Raw genomic sequence first — 22,355 nt, forward strand, 5'->3', positions numbered from 1 at the left:
GCAGAGGATAAAGCACTGGCCTTGGATTCAGGAGGACCTGAGTTCAAATCCATTGTCAGACAATTGACACTTACTAGCTGTGTGACCCTGGGCAAGTCACTTAACCCTCATCCCCCCCCCCAACAAAAGACAATAGATTCTAAGAGGTGAGGATGAGAAGGGAGGGGATGCCTTCCAAGCATGGGGGGTAGGGGTGGGGGTGGGGGTAGCCTCTTGAATGCACAGAAGCAAAAGATGAAAAGTTGAAGACAAGGAACAGCTCTCGGTCCAGTTTGACTAGGACAGAACGTGTAAAGGAGAATAATGTATAGTAATGTTGGAAAAGTAGGTTGGAACCAGACCATGGAGAGCCTTGAACACCAGCTCAAGGAGTTGTAATTTATCCTCCAAGCAGTTATTTTGTATTCAGAGCAGAGAAATGGTTAGACCTGTGCCGTAGGAAGATTGTTTTAGCAGCTGGAAAGGAAGTGTGTTTTTTAAATTATTGTGGCTAGGCTGTGCTTTTCTAAAATTATTTGCTATTAATTATATATTAATGGCTATTTGTATAACAATGGCTATTACACCCATTTTGGCAGTATTTATTATTAGTTAACATACCCGTAAAGAACTGACCATGGGCAGTTAATACAAGCAGAAAAGCCCCAGCACCATGTTGTCTCTCAGAGAATTACATGGCCTACCAACCTTCCCTGTCCTAAGAGCCTGCACCGAGCAACAGTGGGTCCAGGAAGTCAAGAACACCAAGATTGGCATCCCTCAGTGGTCTCAGCTTTTATCCTCTTTTGATAGTGGATACATTGATCAAAGCTAATTGGTTAGCATCATTCAATTCCATTGGTTGACATGACTTGAGCGAGGTCCATATTAAAATGATCTATACAGATGACATTAGGGGGAAGTATCCAAGACTACCCACTAAGTTGCTCAAGGCAAAGTTCATTATCTAGGTGTGGTATAATCAGTTCACTGAACTAGACAAAAGAGTATCTCCATTCCTATTGTACACCTAGGGCTAGCCCTGAACAAGATTATAACTTCCTCCCAAGAACTGACCTTTCTGAAAATGGGAAGGAAAAAAGCGATCTGTGGGTCCCCCCAAAATTCATTATTAATAATTATTTTCTCACGGGAGGTAGATTGGGAACAGGGAGAACTATTAGGATAATTGGGTTAATGGAGCACTAAGGTCAAACTAATAGGAATGGAATCATGACTTTACTCCCTTAAACTGTGGAGACTCCATGAGAATCCCTAGTAGAATATAAATGTATACCAATGTTTCCCTTTCACAGGACTGGGATAAACACTTTCTGGATGCCAGTGCTAACAAGCCTAGTGACTGGAATAGTGAGTTGGATGGAGAATGGCAGCCATCAGTGATCCAGAAACCTAAATATAAAGTAGGTATCATGTTCTTCAAGAATGACATTGTATGGGCAGCTAGGTGGCACAGTGGATAAAGCATGGGTCCTGGATTGAGGAGGACCTGAATTCAAAGCCAACCTCAGACACTTGACACTTACTAGTTATGTGACCCTGGGCAAAAAAAAAAGAACAACACTGTACCATTGTGGAGTTTTAACCATGAGTGGGTTGGCAAGAACATCTTGATGTAGTAAGAAGAACATTAGATTTTGAATCAGAAGACATAGGGTTTAATTCTAGATTTTTAAAAACTGTAATCCCTGTGTGACCTTGAACAAGTCAACCCCGTGAGCATGTTTCCTTATCTGTAAAATAACGGGTTGGATGAAATGATTTCTAAAGTACCCTCCAGCTCTAAGTCATAGTTTGACTACTTTTTTGTGGTTTATTGCAGGATGGATTGAAATCAGAGACCATGGATAATTCAGATTATAAAGATGTTTGGCTTCATCAGAAGATTGAAAACCCAGGATACTTACAAGATTTTGAACTCTCAGAATATGAGAATATTGGTGTTATTGGACTGGAACTTTGGCAGGTCATTTGAGTTTAATTCACTCTAAATAGAAACTAAGAAGTTTAATTCTCCCCTCCTGAATTGAACATCAGGTCAAGTTTATTTGGTAGGTTTATTAAAGTCATCACAGGGGCAGCTAGGTGGTGCAGTGGTTAGAGCACTGGCCCTGGATTCAGGAGGACCTGAGTTCAAATCCAGCCTCAGACACTTGACACTATTTGTGTGACCCTAGGCAAGTCACTTAACCCCCATTGCCTCAGGGAAAAATAATGTCATCACAGCATTGGAGAATAATGCTGATAGTATATATTTAAGAAGCCCTAATAAGGCGTCACAGTGTAAGTTGAAATAACTATTCTTATTACCTTGAGGAGGCTTCAACTTTTATTGTCTTTAGCTAAATTAACTGAATATTACATAGATGAATTCAACTTCTCAAAGATGAAGTTCTGTGTGTTTTGGTATTAGAGTCCTTTTCATCCTGTGTACACTATAATGTCATTGTAACACCCCTGATTGTTGAAAATCATTCAGTAAAGGAAGTCTCTCTTGAATTCCTTCCAAGAGAGTTTGATCCTTAAATCACACAAAGGACCTTATTGTCCTATTGTCCTGGCCCTGAAGGGCTATGTCAGCATTAGCACTCAGTGGACTATCATTTATATTTTTATAGAAAAGATAAAGTAAAACATTTCCCACATATAATTAAATTTGCTTTTAGATGTTATTTGTAAGTCATTTTAGCCAAGGTATTATCTCAAAGGAGAAAGAATATATTCCCTGTAGATGGATAGATAGTGTCATGGAACCAACAAACACTTGACACACAGACTTTGGGATGTAGTGGAGGAGATAAGATCCTGCCATACTATGGTCCATGGGGTCCTGAAGAGTTGGATACAGCTGAACGACTGAACAACAACTTTCACATAATCTAAATAGTTCTAAATCTTTGCTGCTGCTGCTGCTGCTGCTGCTGCTGCTTCTTTTTTGGTTTAGTTTTCAGGGCAATGAGGGTTAAGTGACTTGCCTAGGGTCACACATCTAGTAAGTATCAAGTGTCTGAGGCTGGATTTGAACTCAGGTCCTCCTGAATCCAGGGCTGGTGCTCTATCTAGTGCACCACCTAGCTGCCCCCTCTGAATCTAAATCTAAACAATGCACACATCATTAAGTACCTCCTGTTTTAAGTGAGCTTCCATGAACCAAATTCTGTAATTATAGTGACCATGCTTAGCCCCAAAGAAAAGTTAAAAAAATACAACTCCTTACTTCATTGCCTAGGTGGGAGACTAGGGGTTGTAGAATGTTGCATATACTGTCAGATGCAGTCAAGATGTTAGTTAGTTTTACTGAACTGCTTTTTTTTTCTTACTCAATTGCTTTCTTTTTCTTTTTTTTTTTTTAATCTTTGTTATAAGGTATGGTTCACTGATTAAAAGGACTTGAGATACTCAGAACAAATGCTATAAAAACTAAATGTATCAGTAAAAAGAATATACTTTTCTAAAAAGTGAGCTTGTGTGGTATACATATAAGTGTGTACATGTATCTTACATATAATGCATATACATATTAACATGTATATATATATATACATATATATGCAAAACTGGATGTGAAATGCTTATTATAGAGAGACTTTACTTCTGATCTGGTTGTTACACTGATTAAGGAGTTTATATTTTATACAAGAAGCAAAATACATAGAAATCTAATAGATTTTTCATGCTCGTGTGTGGGACAATTATGGATTTGAGTCAGATTAAATTCTGAGGATGGAGTCTGAAAGATACCTAGCCGCCCCCCCCCAATAGCTAGCCTCTCGCTTTGCCTAAAAGTTAATTGCTGGGGGGCAGCTAGGTGGCACAGTAGATAAACCACCGGCCCTGGATTCAGGAGTACCTGAGTTCAAATCCAGCCTCAGACACTTGACACTTACTAGCTGTGTGATCCTGGGCAAGTCACTTAACCCCCACTGCCCCACAGAAAAAACAAACAAAAAAACCCAACCAAACAAACAAACAAAAAAAAATGAAACAAAAACGAGATATTAGGGGGCAGCTAGGTGGCGCAGTGGATAGAGCACCGGCCTTGGATTCAGGAGTACCTGAGTTCAAATGCAGCCTCAGACACTTAATGCTTACTAGCTGTGTGACCCTGGGCAAGTCACTTAACCCCAATTGCCTCACTAAAAAAAAAAAAAAAAAGTTAATTGCTTATCAAATTCTCACTGTCTCCTTTAAGTTTTATTGTTGAGATAATGGACTTGGGACAATTCTGTAAACTTTGGGAATGGGGTCTGGGAGATATCCAGTCCCCCAGTAAGTTTTATTACTTGTCACAGTTCTGCCAATTAGCACTATTTACTTTACTTCTGCTTAGTTCCCACATGCCAGCTACACCTTAGTTTATGGCCTGTAATAAAAAACTCCCCTCTCACATGTCAGAATCCCAGTCCCTGTCATGGATTAATTGCAGTTAGATAAGGGAGTGATTTCTGCCTCCCTCTTTCTTTGACATTCCTCAGACTTGTACCCCTTCCCCTTCTCCCCTTTGTTCTTGAACATGTCTCCATACATGCATCACGAGCTGGGTACGCATCTTGGGTGAGACAGGATTGGATGTTAGATTGTGAGCTCATCCACCCTAGGTGTATGTGGGGACAGTCCTTTTCAAGATTACTATAAAAACCTAGAGGATTGGGCATATCTTTGCAAGACTTCAATGTGTAATTGGGTTTTGCCCGTCCTCATGAGGATGTAATAAATCTGTCTCTGCTTGACTTAGTGGTCTCCTCAAGTTATTTGGATAAACTGAGGCAGTTTGTCCCAAACACTCGGAAGTCAAATGGAAGTGTGATTTATTTTCTTCTTGGTATTTAGTACAATTACGTTTTGCAAAGAGTATAAAGTAATAGAACTGTTTGGACTCCGAGGCTAAGGTCAGAGTCAAGTAATCTTTTAAAGAAAATTATTATGTTCTAAATACAAATTCACTGGAGTTACCTAAAGCTTCTATAAACTTGTTTAACCATGCTTTCTTTTTTTTTTTTTTTGCGGGGCAATGAGGGTTAAGTGACTTGCCCAGGGCCACACAGCTAGTAAGTGTCACGTGTTCGAGGTGGATTTGAACTCAGGTCCTCCTGAATCCTGGTTGAATGGTTTATCTACTGCACCACCTAACTGTCCCCAACCATGCTTTCTTGACCAGTAATCACTAAAATGGTGCTAGGGAAAACAGAGTAGGAATTTTGTGGTAAATTCTTATATGCTTAAAAATAGAGCATTCTATTTTCCAAATTGAAGGATCTAAGAATTCATCTTCCTTTATCAGTGTAAATAACAAGTCCTCTATCTTTTTTTTTTAATGTACATAAGTGTCAGAAATATTCCTCTGGTTCTTGCTAGCTGTAAAAATTGGGGTTAACTACTTAACCTCTGGAACCCAGTTTCCTTTTTTTTTTTTTAAGGCAATGAGGGTTAAGTGACTTGCCCAGGGTCACACAGCTAGTAAGTGTTAAGTGTCTGAGGCCAGATTTGAACTCAGGTACTCCTGAATCCAGGGTTGGTGCTTTATCCACTGCACCACCTAGCTGCCCCTCCAGTTTTCTTTTTTATAGCACAAGGGCTAGCCCCACTCTAATTGTAAACATATTGAAGTACTGTCAGATGCATGTGGGTGGGGGATGGGTTTTGATCTGCATAATTTGAGGGAATATCCAACTCATTAGACAGTTCAGATACATTTGAGAATTTGAATAAGAAAAATAAAATAAGGGGATGGAGCTATGTGATCTCTATGAACCCTTCCAGCTCTAAACCCTGATGATTGTATGAAATGTTTTTTAAAGCATTATATAATAAACATTAATTGATTTCCCTTTTTCACAACTAGGTAAGATCTGGAACCATCTTCGATAATTTTTTGATCACGGATGATGAGAATTATGCTGCTGAGTTTGGACTGAAAACCTGGGGAAAGACAAAGGTAAATCAAATTCACATTTCTTTAAATACATAGCAGGCAGTCAATGCTATAGGAACACATACAAGGGAGGAAAGGGTCATGTGTTTGGAATGGGCAGGAAAAACTCACATTTATTCTATGCCTTTTATGTGCATATTTCCTTTTTCACTTAAATTTTCTTATTATGAATTTAATTATAATTTTATTACGATACATGAGAGCATCAGGTTACAATATAATAAAACAAAATTGATTAGGAATAAATGTCAAAAACAAAAACAAAAACAAACAAAAAAACCAGGAATAAATGTAAAGTCTTAAATGGGTTAAAAGAAATTTCGGAAATACAAGATGATGGTGCCATGACTAAACATCAGTTTGTCTGAAAAAGATTCAAAGCTTTTAAGAGACTCAAAATGCAATGCAAATATAACGTGGCAATCAAAAAGTTAATGTAATCTTGGGCTATATTAAGAAAGGTATAAATTCCAGGAATAAGGAAGTAACATTGAATTCTGCCCTAGTTAGTCCACATTTGGTGTATTATGTTTAGTTCTAGGCACTTCCGTTAGGGAAGGACATTGATGAGCTTTAGAGCATCTCAGTGTCTTCATTGTTTAATGATCTCTAGTGCCTCATATGTCACTGAAAAAACTGGGGCTATTCCCAGAAGCTCTTCTGCCTTCAACTTCATCTCACCCCACTCAGATACCTTCTGCCAATCTCTCCTCTTTCACTTTTGTCTCACATGAAAGTGGCCCCTCTCCTTGCCGAGACAAGCCCTTTTCCATACACAAGCAATCCCAGTCCATAGATTGCCACCTTTCTTAACCCTGTTCTCACACTAATCTTCAATCACTTCCTATCTGTTGTCCCTGCTGCCTACAAACATGTTCATGTCTTTCCTATCTTAAAAAAAAAACCCGGGCAGCTAGGTAGTGCAGTGGATAAAGCACTGGCCCTGGATTCAGGAGTATCTGACTTCAAATCCCACCTCAGACACTTAACACTTACTAGCTGGGCAAGTCACTTAACCCCCATTGCCCCGCACAAAACAAAACAAAAAAAACGCCAAAAAACACCAAACAACTACCCACCACCCCCTCAGTTGATCCATCTATCTCCACTAGCTGTTGTCCTGTATCTCTCTCCCTCTTATGGCTAAACTCTGTGAGAAGGCTATCTGTAAAAGGGGCCTCCTTCTATTTCATTTCCTAACTCTTAACTGCAGTCTGGCTTCTGATCTCATCGTTCAACTGAAACTGCTCTCTCCCAAGTTAATAATGATCTTAATAGTCAAATCTAATGGCCTTTTCTCAATCTTCATCTTTCTTGGCCTCTGTGCAGACCATGACCTTGTCAGTCACCTTCTTCTCCTTGCTAGTGTCCTCTCTAAATTTTTGGGACACTGCTTTGTTCTGTTCTATCTATCTGATGGCTCCTTCTTTGTCTCCTTTGCTTGATCTTCATCCAGGTCATGTTCATTAACCCACAGGGTTCTATCCTGGGTCCTCTTCTTTTGTTCATCTGTTTCACCTGGTGACCTTATTAGCTCCCAGAGTTTTACTTATCATCCCTGAGCAATGATTTTTTAATCTATTTGTCCAGCCCAAATCTCTCTCACAACCTCCAATCTTGCATCTTCAACTGCCTATTAGATATCTTGAACTGAATATCCCATAGACATCTTAAACTCAACTTGTCCAAAACTGAATTCATCTTCTTTCCTCCAAACCCTCCCCACCTCCTAATTTCCCTGTTTCTATTGAGAATACCACCACCCTCCTTGTCATCCAGGCTTGCAACCTAGGATTCAGACTCAACTCTTTACTCTCTTTTACCCAATATCCAATCAGTTGTCAAGTAGTGTTATTTCTACCTTTGTAACATCTCTTGTATATGTCGTCTTCTCTCCTCTGACACTGTTACCACTCTGCTGCAGGCCCTTATCACCTCACACTTGGACCATCACAAGAGACTGCTGGTTGGTTACCTGCCTCAAGTTTCTCCTTACTCCAATCTAGCCTCCACTCAGCTATCACACTGACCTTCCTAAAATGTAGGTCTGGCTAATTCACTGTTAGTGGAATTGTGAACTGATCCAACCGTTCTGGAGAGCAATTTGGAACTATGCCCAAAGAGCTATAAAACTGCATACCCTTTGAAATAGCAATACTACTGCTAGGTTTATGTTCCAAAGATATCCCCCAAAAGAGAAAGAGACCTCTTTGTATAAAAATATGTATAGTATCTCTTTTTATGGTGGCTAAGAATTGGAAATCAAAGGAATGCCCGTCAATTGGGGAATGGCTAAACAAGTTGTGGTATGTGAAGGTGATAGAATATTATTGTGGTATAAGAAATGATAAGTAGGATGATTTCAGAAAGGCCTGGAAAGACTTGTATGAACTGACGTATAGTGAAGTGAATAGAACCAAGAGAACATTGTGCACAGTGACAATAATATTGTTTGATGAAGAACTGTGAATGACTTAACTATTCTCAGCAATACAATGATCCAAGACAATCCTAAAGGACTAAGGATGAAACATACTCTCCACCTCCAAAGAAAGAACTGATATTGATTGAACACAGACTGAAACATGCTATTTTTCACTTTCTTTCATTTTTTAATTTTATTCAAGTTTTCTTGTACAAAATGACTAATATGATAATGTTTTACACAATTGCACATGTATAACCTATATCTGCTTACTTCCTGGGGGGGGGAGAGGAGGGGAGTGAACAAGGGACAAAATTTGGAACTCAAAACTTTAAATAAAAATGTTTATTATTTTTTAAAAACTAAAATAAAATGCAGGTCTGACCATATCACTTTCCTATTCAGTAAACTCCAGTAAACTCCAGTGGTTCTTTATACCTCCAAGATCAAATATAAAATCCTTTTTTTGATTTTTAAAGCTCTTTATAACCTGACCCCTTCTTACTTCTTCAGTCTTCTCACATCTTACTTCCAACCAGGTGGTACAGTGAATAGACCACTGGGCCTAGAGTCAGGAAGACCTGAGTTCAAAGCGGTCCTCAGGCACTTGCTAGCTACGTGACCCTGTGCAAATCACTTAACCCAGATTTACTTTAGTTTTCTCATCTGTAAAATGAGGGTAATAGTAAAACATAGCTCTTAGGGTTGTTCTGAGGATCAAATGAGATAATAGTTATAAAACACTTTGCATAGTATGTGCTATATAAGTGTTAGCTGTCATCATCACTGCCATCTTTACCATGACCACCACCACCAAATAGCTACACTCTACAGTTCAGTGAGACTGGTCTTCTTGCTATTGCTCACACATGTTTTCACTGGCTGTCTCTCATGCACGGAGCTCTCTCCATCCTCATCTTTGCCTCTCGGCTTCCTTAGCTTCTTTCAATTCTCAGCTGAAGTCCCACCTTCTACAAAAACCCTTTTCCAGTCCTAGTCTTAGTGTCTTCACTCTGTGACTACCCCTTCCTTCTGTGACTATTTACTTTCATTAGTGACTACCCTAAATTTATCCTGTACATAGTTGTTTGTGTGTTGTCTTCCCCATTAGATTGTGAGCTCTTTGAGAAGTCTATTGCTGTTTTGGTTTTTATTGGATCACATAGTAGGGCCTGGCACATAGTAGGGGCTTAGTAAATGTTCATTGACTGACTGACAGTAACTCCCCATTACCTCTAGAATCAAATGGATAATCTTGTTTGGCTCCAACCTACCTTCCCAGGCTTATTGTATAGTGTTTACTTTTATTTACTCTATAATTGCTGGCATTTATATAGTGCTTTAAGGTTTGTGAAGTACTTTATAAATATCATTTTGCCCTTGGAGGTAAGAGCTAATGTTATCCCCATTTTACAGATAGAGGAAGCTTCTGAGATGTATTTAGTGACTTACTGAGGGTCATTTAGTTTGTGTCTGAAACAAGATTTGAATTCAGGTGTTCCTGACTTCAGATCCAGGGCTCTGTCTAGTCTGCCACCTAGCTGTCTAGAGATAGTAAAGCTGGCCTCTCCTTCTCAGTGCATGCCTTCCTTCCTGCCACCTCTTGGAATGCCTACTTCCTTTCAATGCCTAGTTCAAGTCCTACCTTCTACTTAAAGCCTTTCTTGATCCACAAAAGCCAGGGGGATTGTGTAAAGAAGCAGAATTCTGAGGAAAATAGCAAGGCAGTTCTTAGAACGTTAGACAAGGGGCAGAGACTGCTTCCTGATCAATCTTCCGTGGCTTCAGAAAGGATAGAAGAAAGAAAACCAATCAAACATCAAGCATTTGTTAAGTTGCTTCTGCATTCCAAGTCCTCTGCTAGATTCTGGGGATATGAGTATACTCAATGAAACGATCCCTACTTGAAGTGAGCGTACATTTTTTTTTAGTGAGGCAATTGGGGTTAAGTGACTTGCCCAGGATCACACAGCTAGTAAGTGTTAAGTGTCTTTATGAGGCTGGATTTGAACTCAGGTACTCCTGACTCCAGGGCTGGTGCTCTATCCACTGCGCCACCTAGCTGCCCCCGTGAGCTTACATTTTAATGGGAGAGACCCCAAGTCCATGAAATATATTCAGCATAAGTGTAAGTTGATAAATACAAATCTACATTAAGTTACTTGTTGGGATAGGGCATTAGCAGTTGGGAGGAAGCAGGAAAGACTTCATGGAGAAGATGCTACCTGAGCTGCAACTTAAAAGGAAAGAGCGGTGGAGTGTAGGGGGTGAAGTAATGTCCAACGAGGCCGGAAAGAGAAGTTGGGGCCAGATTGCATAGTGCTTTCAAATGCTAACCAGAGGAATTTATATTTAATCCTAGAGGCAATAGGAAGCCAGTGGAATTGGTTGAGGAGGGAAGTCATTTGGTCAGATCTGCCTTAAAGGAAAAGGCAACTGTGGCAACTTAGGCAGCAGTGTGTACAATGGACTAGAGAGAGGTGATATTTGAGGCAGGGAGACCATTGAAATAATCCATCTAAGATGTCATGAGGGGTTTGAACTAAGATAACTGTGTGAGTGGGGAGCAGGGCTCATCTAAAAGTGGAGATGTCGAGGTAGAAAGGGCAGGATTTGGCAAACTATTTGGATTCATGGAGTGAGGGAGAGCGATGAGTCCAGAGCAAGGGCAAGATTTAGAATCTGAGACCCTGAAAGGACAGAACTAGGGAAGTTCCAAGAGGGGGTGGTATAGGGGAAAACACGAGTGCAGTTTTAGATACACCTGAGTTTCAGGTATCTCTAGGACATCAGTCAGAACTGATGGTATGGGATTAAGACTGAAAGGGAAGGCTTTGGACTCAGGAGGACCTGAGTTCAAATCTGACCTCGGAAACTTGACACTTACTACTAGCTGTGTGATCCTGGGCAAGTCACTTAACCCTCATTGCTCCCATCAAAAAAAAAAAAGAGTATAGCACTCTTTGGCATAGGAATTCACCACCTTTTTTATATCATAGACTCCATTGACAGTCTGGTGAAGCTTATGAACCCCTTATTAGAAGAATATTTAAATGCATTAAATAAATATGTAGAACTACAAAGGAAAAAAAAATGACTGAAAGGGAAGACTGGGGCTGGCTAAGTGGAACCTGATGAGGCAAGAGATAGAGACAGACAGACAAACAGAAAGAGAGAAAAGAAGGCCCCAGGCTGTCCCTGAAAAGAGGCCCACACTGGTTCTCATGAGCTATGAGGCACAATGACCACATGATCTCAAGTTAATTAAAATGCTGAAGGAGACAAAAACTACTGGACACTTTTCCAACGTACACATTGTTTGAAACCCTTTAGACGTTTTGAAATTCTCATTGAGAGGTTCATATGCCATAGCAATCTTCTTCAGACTCCAATTGTTCACTAACATAAACCAAGCTCATTTCTACCTTAGTGCTTTTCCTCATTGTTACCTTTCCTGTTCTCCTGCCCTCCCCTCATCCTGCATAGAGACCTAGAAAGTTCTTCTCTATCCTTCAGACTCATTCAAATCCTACCCTTCCTTCGAGATTCCAGTGTATATCCTACCTCAACCATACTAGTCCACATTAACCTCTTTACTCTCTGAATTATTATAACCATAGAATTTAGCAATCAACTATAGATTGGCTTATTTTTGTTTGTTTTTTTAGTGAGGCAGTTGGGGTTAAGTGACTTGCCCAGGGTCACACAGCTAGTAAGTGTTAAGTGTCTGAGGTCAGATTTGAACTCAGGTCCTCCTGACTCCAGGGCTGGTGCTCTATCCACTGTGTCACCTAGCTGCCCCTTATTTTTTTTTCTAATTGTTTCTGTTATATAAGTCTGGTTTTTAAACTAAGCTCTAAATGAGTTCCTTGTCCTCTGACACCATGAAACTGGATTTGAAAATTATCCCTCTATCAAAGAATTACTCACACATACAATCAAATCAAAATTTAAGTAAAAGTTTTTATTTAGCACACAGAGGTATGGCTGGGAGAAGTCTAAACTTCAACTTCTAGGGAGGATCAGATTTATGACATGTTTCTCCATCAGACAAAGACAATGCTTGTATAGGGGGATTGGGGGAGACTTGAAACTGAAAAGTTACAGCTGTTGGCAAGTAGGGCTACTTGAAACAGTTGGAGGCCATGGGGTTATCATTACTACCTGGTCCTAATCACATAACAAGAACATCTGGGTTCCAATTAGACTCCTGCTATAAATTTCAAGGTAACCAACTTTCTAGGTGCCCATAACATGTCTGCTTCATAATCTGTTTGACTAACCACTATCTGGTTAATTAACTGCTTTGCTTTTCCAAGGAAAGAGTACCCTCTAACTGACCCCAGCAAGTTGATCAACTGTATTATTTCTCATAATCAGTGTCCTCCTCACAGCCAGAGTATCCCTAACTAGATCCAGGCCTACTAGGCTGCTACTTCATCCTCCACAAAGTATTTTACATGGAGCAGCTAGGTGGCGCAATGTATAAAGCACCGGCCCTGGATTCAGGAGGACCTGAATTCAAATCCAGCCTCAGACACTTGACACTTACTAGCTGTGTGACCCTAGGCAAGTCACTTAACCCTCATTTCCCGGCCCCCCCCCCCAAAAAAAAAGTACTGGACACTCAGCAAATGTTTAACATGTATTTATTAATTGCCAACCTAGGGGGCAGCATAATTCTTGTCTTCAAATGTCTGAAGAATTGTCATGTGAAAAGAAGATTTGACTTGTTTTGCTTAGCTGCAGAGGGGAGAACTAGGACCACTGGATAGAAGTTGTTGTTCTTGTTGGTCCTTTGTTCTAGAAGAAGACCATGATATCAGGGTGATATCACTTTCACTGAATTTAAGTGAGGAAGGGCTGTGCAAGGTCACCAACCTCCCTCTCTCCTCCAGAGCCATCCGGGTCCAGTGGAAAGATATAGATTAGGATAATTTGAGATGACCCTGGGTGTTTAAGGAATTGGGGTTAAGTGACTTGTCCAGGGTCGCACAGCTAGTAAGTGTCTGAGGTCAGATTTGAACTAAGGTTCTCCCAACTTCAGGGTCAGTCTTCCATCTACTGCCCCACTTAGCTGCCCCAGAGTAGAAGTTATAGAAAGCAGATCTAGGCTGTAAGGGATTTCCTTACAATCTCCTTCCTTAAGGTCAGTTTTTCCCATCATTGGATGTAATTAAGCAGAAACATTTCTTAGGGGTGTTGTAAAGGAGTTCATACTTTACATAGGAGCTGGATTAGGATAGCTCAGATTTCCTCTTCCATTTTGAGATTCTATAATTATCTGAATCTTTTGTTTATTTCTATAGGGTCCAGAGAAGGAAATGGACATGATACAAGCTAAGGAAGAAATTAAAAAAGCAAGAGAGGAAGAAGAACAGTTAATAAGAGAAAGCATTAAGGAAAAGCATTTTCAAACTGAACATGGGAAAGATGAGCTCTAGTTATCTGGATTCTTGTTTTTGGATAACTGATAATATTAGTATAATTTCAATTTTAATCTATATTTAAAGGCTCAAATATTTACATAATAATTTGTTCTCTGTCAAATTTCTGAGAAAAATGTTCTGATAATTTTTGATATAGTCATCATTTCCTCCCCTGAGAGAGTTCCTGCCTATCAAGGCACCTCCATAAATCTTACTTTTCATTTAATGTGTCTCATACCAATAGTGGGTTTTGGGGGAAAGAAAATGTTTTTAAATTTAAGCTAGAATTTGGTAAGGCCTTACAAAACAAGGATGCATTAATATTTCCTTAGAATGCTAGTAAAATTATATATACATATATACGAATGTTTTTGGTCTAAAATCTGTAACCAACAGTTTTGGCATCAAAAATTTTGCATATTTGTCATTCATATTTTATTTGTATTGGAAAGATCAATTCTATGCAGGCATACATTTCCCTTTGCAACAAATATTTTAAAACTCTTGGTCATTTATATAGCAATTTATTAATTACAATACAGAGAATAAAAATAATTTTAATTGTGATAACACCATCAGAACTGATTTTTTATCTTTTAGTTTTTCTTTAAAACTAAATGAGGTGGGGGCAGCTGGGTGGCACAGTGGATAGAGCACTGGCCCTAGATTCAGAAGGACCTGAGTTCAAATTCGGTCTCAGACACTTAACAATTACTAGCTGTGTAACCCTGGGCAAGTCACTTAACCCCAATTGCCTCAAAAAAAAAAAGAAAAAAAAAACTAAATGAGGTGGGGCAGCTAGATGGAGCAGTGGATAAAGCACCGGCCCTGGATTCAGGACCTGAGTTCAAATTCAGCCTCAGACACTTGATACTTACTAGCTGTGTGAGCCTGGGCAAGACACGTAACCCTCATTGCCCTACCCCCCCCCAAAAAAAACAACAAAAACTGAATGAGAATTTTTTCAGTATGACAATGTATACCTTTTTAAAAAAGAAAATATAGATTTCACAAGACACAAGACATAAGATAATTGAAATAATTGAAAATTGAAAACCTAGACTGTAATTTTAAAAATGTTAATCAGTTACGATAGAGAGGCAATATTTGACTAACCTCCAAGTCAGGAGACCGGGGTTCAAGTTCTCCCTCTGACACATACTGTCTGTGACCCTAAACAAAAGGCATTTAACTTCTTGATGTTCTAGGCAGCTCTCTAAGACTATAATTGAGACAGAGAAGGTACTGAGAGAAAGGAATTGCCTCATCTGGAAGTTCCTATGCCAGTGAAAGCCCTAACCCTATCTCTCTGACAAGTTACAAATGGCAACAGACAAATGGGTGGAAATAAGCTATATGCAGGATAAATAGGGAATAGTTCACAGAGGGAAGGCACCAGAATTAAGAGGGGTTGGCAAAGGCTTCCTGTAAGAAAGTGGGTCCTTAAAAAAATAAAAAATAAATAAAATGTAAATTTTTTTAAAAAAAGAAAAGAAAGTGGGTCCTTAATATCCTTTAAGAACCCAGGGTCACATCCTCACCATGATGAAACATCAGGGTCGGACTTGAGTAAAGCCTACTTCTATCAGTCAACCAACAAGCATTTCTTAAGCACCTGATGCATTTTAGGTACTGCGCAGGGTGCTGAACATACAGAGAAAAAAATGAAACAGTTGCTGCTAGTAAGGAGTTTCTAGTTTCTAGTTGACTGGAAGAGACAACATTTGCACATGGTTTCTGAGTAGTGTTGTACTTAAAAAGCAAAGCCACAGTCATTCAGATGCTACAAGCCCAAATGCTGCTCAACAAGAGATTTACCAGCTGTGTGACCCTGGGCAGATTACTGAATTTCTCTGAGCCTGAGGCTACAATTAGGATAATAACAGCACCTACCTCACTGGTAGGCCAAGGCCACAGGTGGTTGCCAAGATCAAATGAAATAATATATGGAAAGCAGGGCAGCTAGGTGGTGCAGTGGATAAAGCACTGGCCCTGGAGTCACAAGGACCTGAGTTCAAATGTGGCCTCAGACACTTGACGCTTACTAGCTGTGACCTTGGGCAAATCACTTAACCCTCATTAGCCTGCCAAAAAAAAATATATGGAAAGCAGAGATGTCAAACTCAAATAGCCTTGGGGCCAGTAATCCCTACATAAGGAGGCCCGAAGGCAGGCTGCATGATGACTTAGTTTTATTTTTGAGATTTAATATTTTACAAATTTATTCAGGGGCAGCTAGGTGGTGCAGTGGATAAAGCACCAGCCCTGGATTCAGAAGGATGTGGGTTCCAATCTGACCTCAGATACTTGATACTTACTAGCTGTGCGACCCTGGGCAAGTCACTTAACCCTCATTGCCCCACAAAACAAAACAAAACAAAAAAAAAATTATTCAGAATTTTATTTTCCCCCAATTATATGTAAAAACAATTTTAAATTTCCATTTAAAAAACTTTGTGCTCCAAATTCTCTCCCTCCCTCCCCTGCTTAAGAAGGTAAGCTATTCAATATAAGTTATACATATGTGTGACAGTTTTAAAACGTAATCTTGTCTATATTTTATTGTATTTCTTTTTATTTTATTAAGGATTTCCCAATTTAATTTTTTTTTAGTGAGGCAATTGGGGTTAAGTGACTTGCCCAGGGTCACACAGCTAGTAAGTGTCAAGTGTCTGAGGCCAGATTTGAACTCAGGTACTCCTGACTCTGGGACTGGTGCTCTATCCACTGCACCACCTAGCTGCCCCATCACAATTACATTTTAATTTGGTTCCAGCTGCACCGTGGTTGCAAGTCTTAAGCACCTGGGGAGTGAAGAGGTTGCCACCTCCTCTCTGAGGTAAAAAGCTTTTTAAACATTCAAGTCCTAGAACAGGTCAGAAACTAATGAAGTCATTAATTTTTAGGGGAATCCAAGATATTAGGAGTCTTGGGAGGATTGAATAGGACCGTGTATAGGACAGCCTGTGATCTACCAGGATTTCAGAGGTGTTCCCCTCTTGGCAACCCCACCCTCAGTAGCTATCCTGGGTGATTTTATATCTGAATCCTTTGCATCTTCTACATTTTCTTTCTTTCTTTCTCTCTTTCTTTCTCTTTTTCTTTCTCTCTTTCTCTCTTTCTCTCTCTCTCTCTTTCTCTCTTTCTCTCTTTCTCTCTTTCTCTCTTTCTCTCTCTCTCTCTCTCTCTCTCTCTCTCTCTCTTTCTCTCTTTCTCTCTTTCTCTCTCTCTCTCTTTCTCTCTTTCTCTCTTTCTCTCTTTCTCTCTTTCTCTCTTTCTTTCTCTCTCTCTTTCTTTCTCTCTCTCTTTCTTTCTCTCTTTCTTTCTTTCTCTCTTTCTTTCTTTCTCTCTTTCTTTCTTTCTTTCTCTCTTTCTTTCTTTCTTTCTTTCTTTCTTTCTTTCTTTCTTCCTTCCTTCCTTCCTTCCTTCCTTCCTTCCTTCCTTCCTTCCTTCCTTCCTTCCTTCCTTCCTTCCTTCCTTTCTCTCTCTTTCTCTCTCTCTCTTTTTCTTTTTCTCTCTCTCTTTCTCTCTCTCTCTCTCTCTCCCCCTCCCTCCCTCCCTCCCTTCCTTCCTTTCTTTCTTCTGGCTAGAATACTCTCCCTCCTCATTGTCACCGCTTGGCTTCCATCAAGTCCCATCTAAAATCTCACCTGCTATAGAAAGCCTTTTACAGTCCCTCTTAAGTATAATGTCTTCTCTTGCTTGATTATTTCCAACTTATCCTGTCTAGAACTTGTTTGTATAGTTGTTTGCACATTATTTCCTCTTTCTTTCTTTTCTTCCCCCCCCCCTCTCTCTCGCTCTCTTTTTCTGTGTTGAAATGTTGTGCTTAAGACTCTACTACCTTCAATGCCTACATTGGACCCTAGATCCTATCGCCTATGTTTGAAGGATCCTAGACAGAAATCCTTATCACCTAAGCTGTACTTTGGAGATTTCCTTATGTAATTCCAGATGGAAAAGAGAAAATTACTTTCTTGGTGTTAGCTTCTAGGAGCAGACCCACTATGTGTGAGCTCAGAGTTTTGGGAGGTCCTGAACCATAGATTGTATATTTATGTATGTTTGTATATATTTATGTGTATATATAGATATTTGAAAAGAGAGAGAAGAAAAGGGAGAGAGAGACAGAGACAGAGAACAAGAGACAGAGACAGACAGAGAACAAGAGACAGACAGAAACAGAGACAGAGACAGAGACACAGAGAGAGACAGAGATGGAGACAGAGACAGAGAGACAGAGAAAGAGCTAGCAGACGCCTTCCAAAAAATGGCGTGAATCTTGAGCCTATTTAGGCTATTAAAGCTTAACTAACTTTTAAGAGCTTTAATAGCTTTAAAAAGCTTTAAAGCTTCAAACTCCCTAAGACTTGTAGAGCACCCTGTATACCTAGGTGTGTGTGTGTCACATAGGGTTTGTGTTTCCTATATAGGTTCTAAGTATGTCCATGTGGTGTTGTCTAAATGCAGCTAGAAGGAAAGTGGGAATCGCTATGTCTGAAATCTTGCCATCCAAGGAAGACTTAGGTTCTTGCCTGAAGGACAGCAAAGATTTAGGGCCATGAGGCTGGCCCATGCCATTCTTCAGAGAGGGGACACCAGACTAGAATTCTCTATCTCTGCCCTGCCCTTCCACCCCCTCCACACACACACTTAGGGGGAATGATTTTTAGGTTGAAATGGCTTTCCTGGTCACTCTCCTACATGGGGGAAGGAGTGGCCCCAGTATCCAAAGCCTCGACTCTATTCCCACCATATGCTAGATATACAAAGATCATCAAAAATAGTGGTTAGCAAATAAACCCATTTATCTAAGCTGATAAGAAACACAAATCAGAGGAGTGAGACAGATTGGAAATATACCACATAATACATAGAGTGAATGAGCTCTCCCACTTGGAGTTCAAGGGAGAGAACCCCTGATCTCATAGAAGGGGAAATTCACTAAAGCTGGAAATAAAAGATGTGAGGAAGTGCCAATTCCTTCACATGTCTGTTCTTTCCTAAAGTCTTTCTTTCCCTCTAGAGACTCTGGAACTGCATGTGCCCTCTCTCAAAGAGTTAAGCCTGAAAAAGCTCTCTCCTCACAGGAGGAATTCTACTCCTCCCAACAGGCATGGGCCTTTCTTTGAATCATCATGCTCTCTGCCAATGACGAGAGTCTTATGAAAATGCACCCATATGTGTGTATGTATACATATAACCTATATGTCGATGTATATCTATATATGTATGCATATAGTTATATGATGGGTATGCATTTATGTATACATATATGTATATATATAGTATATATAAAATGCATATATGATACATATATACTGTATATGCACATATACATACATATATACATAGATGTATTGTATAGATGATCAGGAATCTACAGAAAGAATGTAGGTTTTGGAATTAGATCCGGATTAAAATTTTACCACTGTCACTATTTGTGTGACCTAGGGCAAGTCACTTAACCTCTCTTAGTTTCAGTTTTCTCACCTCTAAAATGAAGGTGTTGGATTAGGGGGTCTGTAGAGTCGCTTCTGTCCTTAAATCTATGATCCTATGGATCAGAATATTAAAGATTTAGAGTTGGAAGTGACATTAGAGGTCACCTATTTAAAACTCATTCTTTTTTTAATTTTTTTTTAAAACTCATTCTTTAACTTGACACTAGCTGTGTGACTCTGGGAAAGTCACTTAACCCTCATTGCCCCCCCCCCCCGAAAAAAACCAAAAACCAAAACCAAAACCCAACAAACCAAACAACTCATTCTTCAGATGAGGAAGCAAAGCCCAGCAAAGTTAAGTGATTTCCCAAGATCACATAGGTACCAAGTGGCAGACATGTTGGTTTAGTCCAGTTGCTTTTCCTATCTCTTCTTTTGTGCCATTTCTATTTCTTCATATGCCACATCAATAACTCTGATGTCAGAGTCCACATGTGGTGATTCCTTTGTCATTGATGGAGAAAATTATTTGATATACAAATCATTACAGATATTTTCCATCTTTCATCTATTGTCCTTCCAGTTTCTTTTCTTTTTTTTTTTTTGCAGGGCAATGGGGGTTAAGTGACTTGCCCAGGATCACACAGCTAGTAAGTATTAAGTGTCTGAGGCTGGATTTGAACTCAGGTGCTCCTGAATCCAGGGCCGGTGCTTTAACCACTGCGCCATCTAGCTGCCCCTTTCCAGTTTCATTTTTACATGCTTTTAAGATAATTCTGCTTAGTTAGATCCCTCACCAAATTTTCCATAAATTTCTTTTTGATCAAATGACATAATAATTTGTCTAAAAAAAAGTAATTAGTACTGTACCTGGCACATACATATATAAATGTCTATTCCCTTCATCTTCCCTTTGTTTTCCCCTCCCCTTTTATCATTGTTTTATGAAGCAACACTGCTCATTATCTTCTGCCAAACTTCTCCATAAAATTTTGCAATCAAGTTTATGTTCTAAACAAATGCTGCCCTTGGCTGATGTATCTCTACTTGGCAAGGAGACTAAATGTTTGCAGTTTGCAGTAGATTTTAGGCTCTTTTGATCTCTTCATTTTGATAATATATTTACATTGGTTAAAATTCCTTGGGAACTGGTGTTAGACAATGTCTTTGTTGGAAGCAAAACAGTTTTGAGGGATCAAACTCTAAGTCATCTGAAAGAGTTGAGGAAAGAACAACTTTGAATGACTAATTCATGTTGAGTATCATAAATACTCAAGCGAACGACAAAGGACCTATAAAGGAAGATGCTATTCACCTCCAGAGAAAGAACTGATAAATAGAAGTATGTATAGTATGGTTTTAGACACACATACACACATTTGTGTTTAATTGTAGCCTTCTCCAGGTGAGGAGGGAGGGAGGGGAAAAAAACAACAGCAGAGAACAAAAGAAAACTTAGAAAAAAGACACAGAGGGGCAGCTAGGTGGCGCAGTGGATAGAGCACCGAACCTGGAGTCAGGAGTACCTGAGTTCAAATCCGGCCTCAGACACTTAACACTTACTAGCTGTGTGACCCTGGGCAAGTCACTTAACCCCAATTGCCTCACTTAAAAAAAAAAAAAGACACAGAAAATCAGGGTAGCTTTGAAAACAATGGGTGGTGTTTATTACATAGTTTCAAAACAAAAAGTAAACAGTTTGAAATGGAAATTCATGGTTTTATATTGAATCCTCTATGTTGTGCTGTATACATGCAGATTTTTTTTTGCTTTTTATATTTGAGTTAAAAAATTTTTTTAAACTCCCCCCACCCCCCACCTCCGCCCAAAGGGCTATAGAACTGTGCATACCCTTTGACCTAACAATACTGCTATTAGGTTTTTTCCCAAAGAGATAAAAAAAAAGGGAAAAGGACCCATATGTACAAAAATATTTATACCTGTTCTTTTTCTGGTGGCAAAAAACTGGAAATTGAGGGGATACCCATCAACTGCGAAATGGCTAAACAAGTTGTGGTCTACGGATGTAATGGAATACTATTGTGCTGTAAGCAACAATGAGCAGGCAGATTTCAGAGAAACCTGGAAGGACTTACATTAACTGATGCTCAGTGAGATGAGCAGAACCAGGAGAACATTGTACACAGTATCAACAACATTGTGTGATGATCAACTGTGATAGACTTAATTCTTCCCAGCAATACAATGGTCCAAGGACTCTTGATGGAAAATGCTCTTCAGCTCCAGAAAAAAGAACTGTGGAATCTAGATGCAGATTGAACCATACTGTTTCTACTTTTTTTGGTTTTGTTTTTTGTTTTTTGAGGTTTTCCCCTTTTGTTCTGATTCTTCTTTCACAACATGACTAATGCAGAAATATGTTTAATGTGATTGTATAATACAATATATACAATATATAACCTATATCAGATTGCTTTCTATCTTGGTGAGGGGGAAGGGAAGGAAGACAGGGAGAAAAATTTGGAACTAGAAATCTCATAAAAACAAATGTTGATAACTATCTCTATGTGTAACTAGAAAAGAATAAAATACTTTTATGATAAAAAAAGAAAAAAGCATTAAAAAAACCCAAAAAACCCCTCCCCCCAAAAGAATTGAGGATATGTGACACTTATTTAAAATATATAGAGACTTTATTATTATCCAAATAAGTGAACTAAAAAAATATCAATAACTACCAACCTATATATCCACACTTTCCCATCTCAAGAAAATCTTTATAAGAGCAATTTTACACTTATATTGAGGGATATCCTAATGGGAAAAAAATAAGAATCATTAAAATTTCATGAGAAAACAGAATTCCAAAGTGAAAAGGAACCTCAGTGACCATCTAGTCCAACCCATACCTTAAGAATCCCTCCTACAAGATTACATGGCTTGGGAGTAGTCCCCCCCACTCCATCCCTGGAGAAATTGGGCTTTAGTGACTTGCCCAGGGTCACACAAGTATCTGAGGCCAGATTTGAAGCCAGGTCCTACTAATTCCTAGGAATTAGAAGACTCAGTGACTCAGTTTCCTATGTTTTATTAAAACACTGTGAGGCCACAGGGAGAATACCATAGGGGAAAAGAAAATATATATCTCCTAGGGGGAAGAAAGA

General features: G+C 39.3%; 1 protein-coding gene across 1 annotated transcript in view; it reads left to right on the plus strand.

The window, feature by feature from the left end:
* Window positions 1–13,801, plus strand: part of CALR3 (calreticulin 3) — a 37,765-nt gene extending 23,964 nt beyond the window's left edge. Inside the window, exons 6-9 of the mRNA XM_043977157.1 lie at window positions 1,296–1,403; window positions 1,823–1,966; window positions 5,843–5,935; window positions 13,667–13,801. Of these exons, the coding sequence (XP_043833092.1) occupies window positions 1,296–1,403; window positions 1,823–1,966; window positions 5,843–5,935; window positions 13,667–13,801 (480 nt within the window). The remainder of the gene's footprint in view (window positions 1–1,295; window positions 1,404–1,822; window positions 1,967–5,842; window positions 5,936–13,666) is intronic.
* Window positions 13,802–22,355: the final 8,554 nt, after the last annotated feature.

Source organism: Dromiciops gliroides, chromosome 1 (genome assembly GCF_019393635.1).
Source record: "Dromiciops gliroides isolate mDroGli1 chromosome 1, mDroGli1.pri, whole genome shotgun sequence".
Lineage (NCBI taxonomy): Eukaryota > Metazoa > Chordata > Mammalia > Microbiotheria > Microbiotheriidae > Dromiciops > Dromiciops gliroides.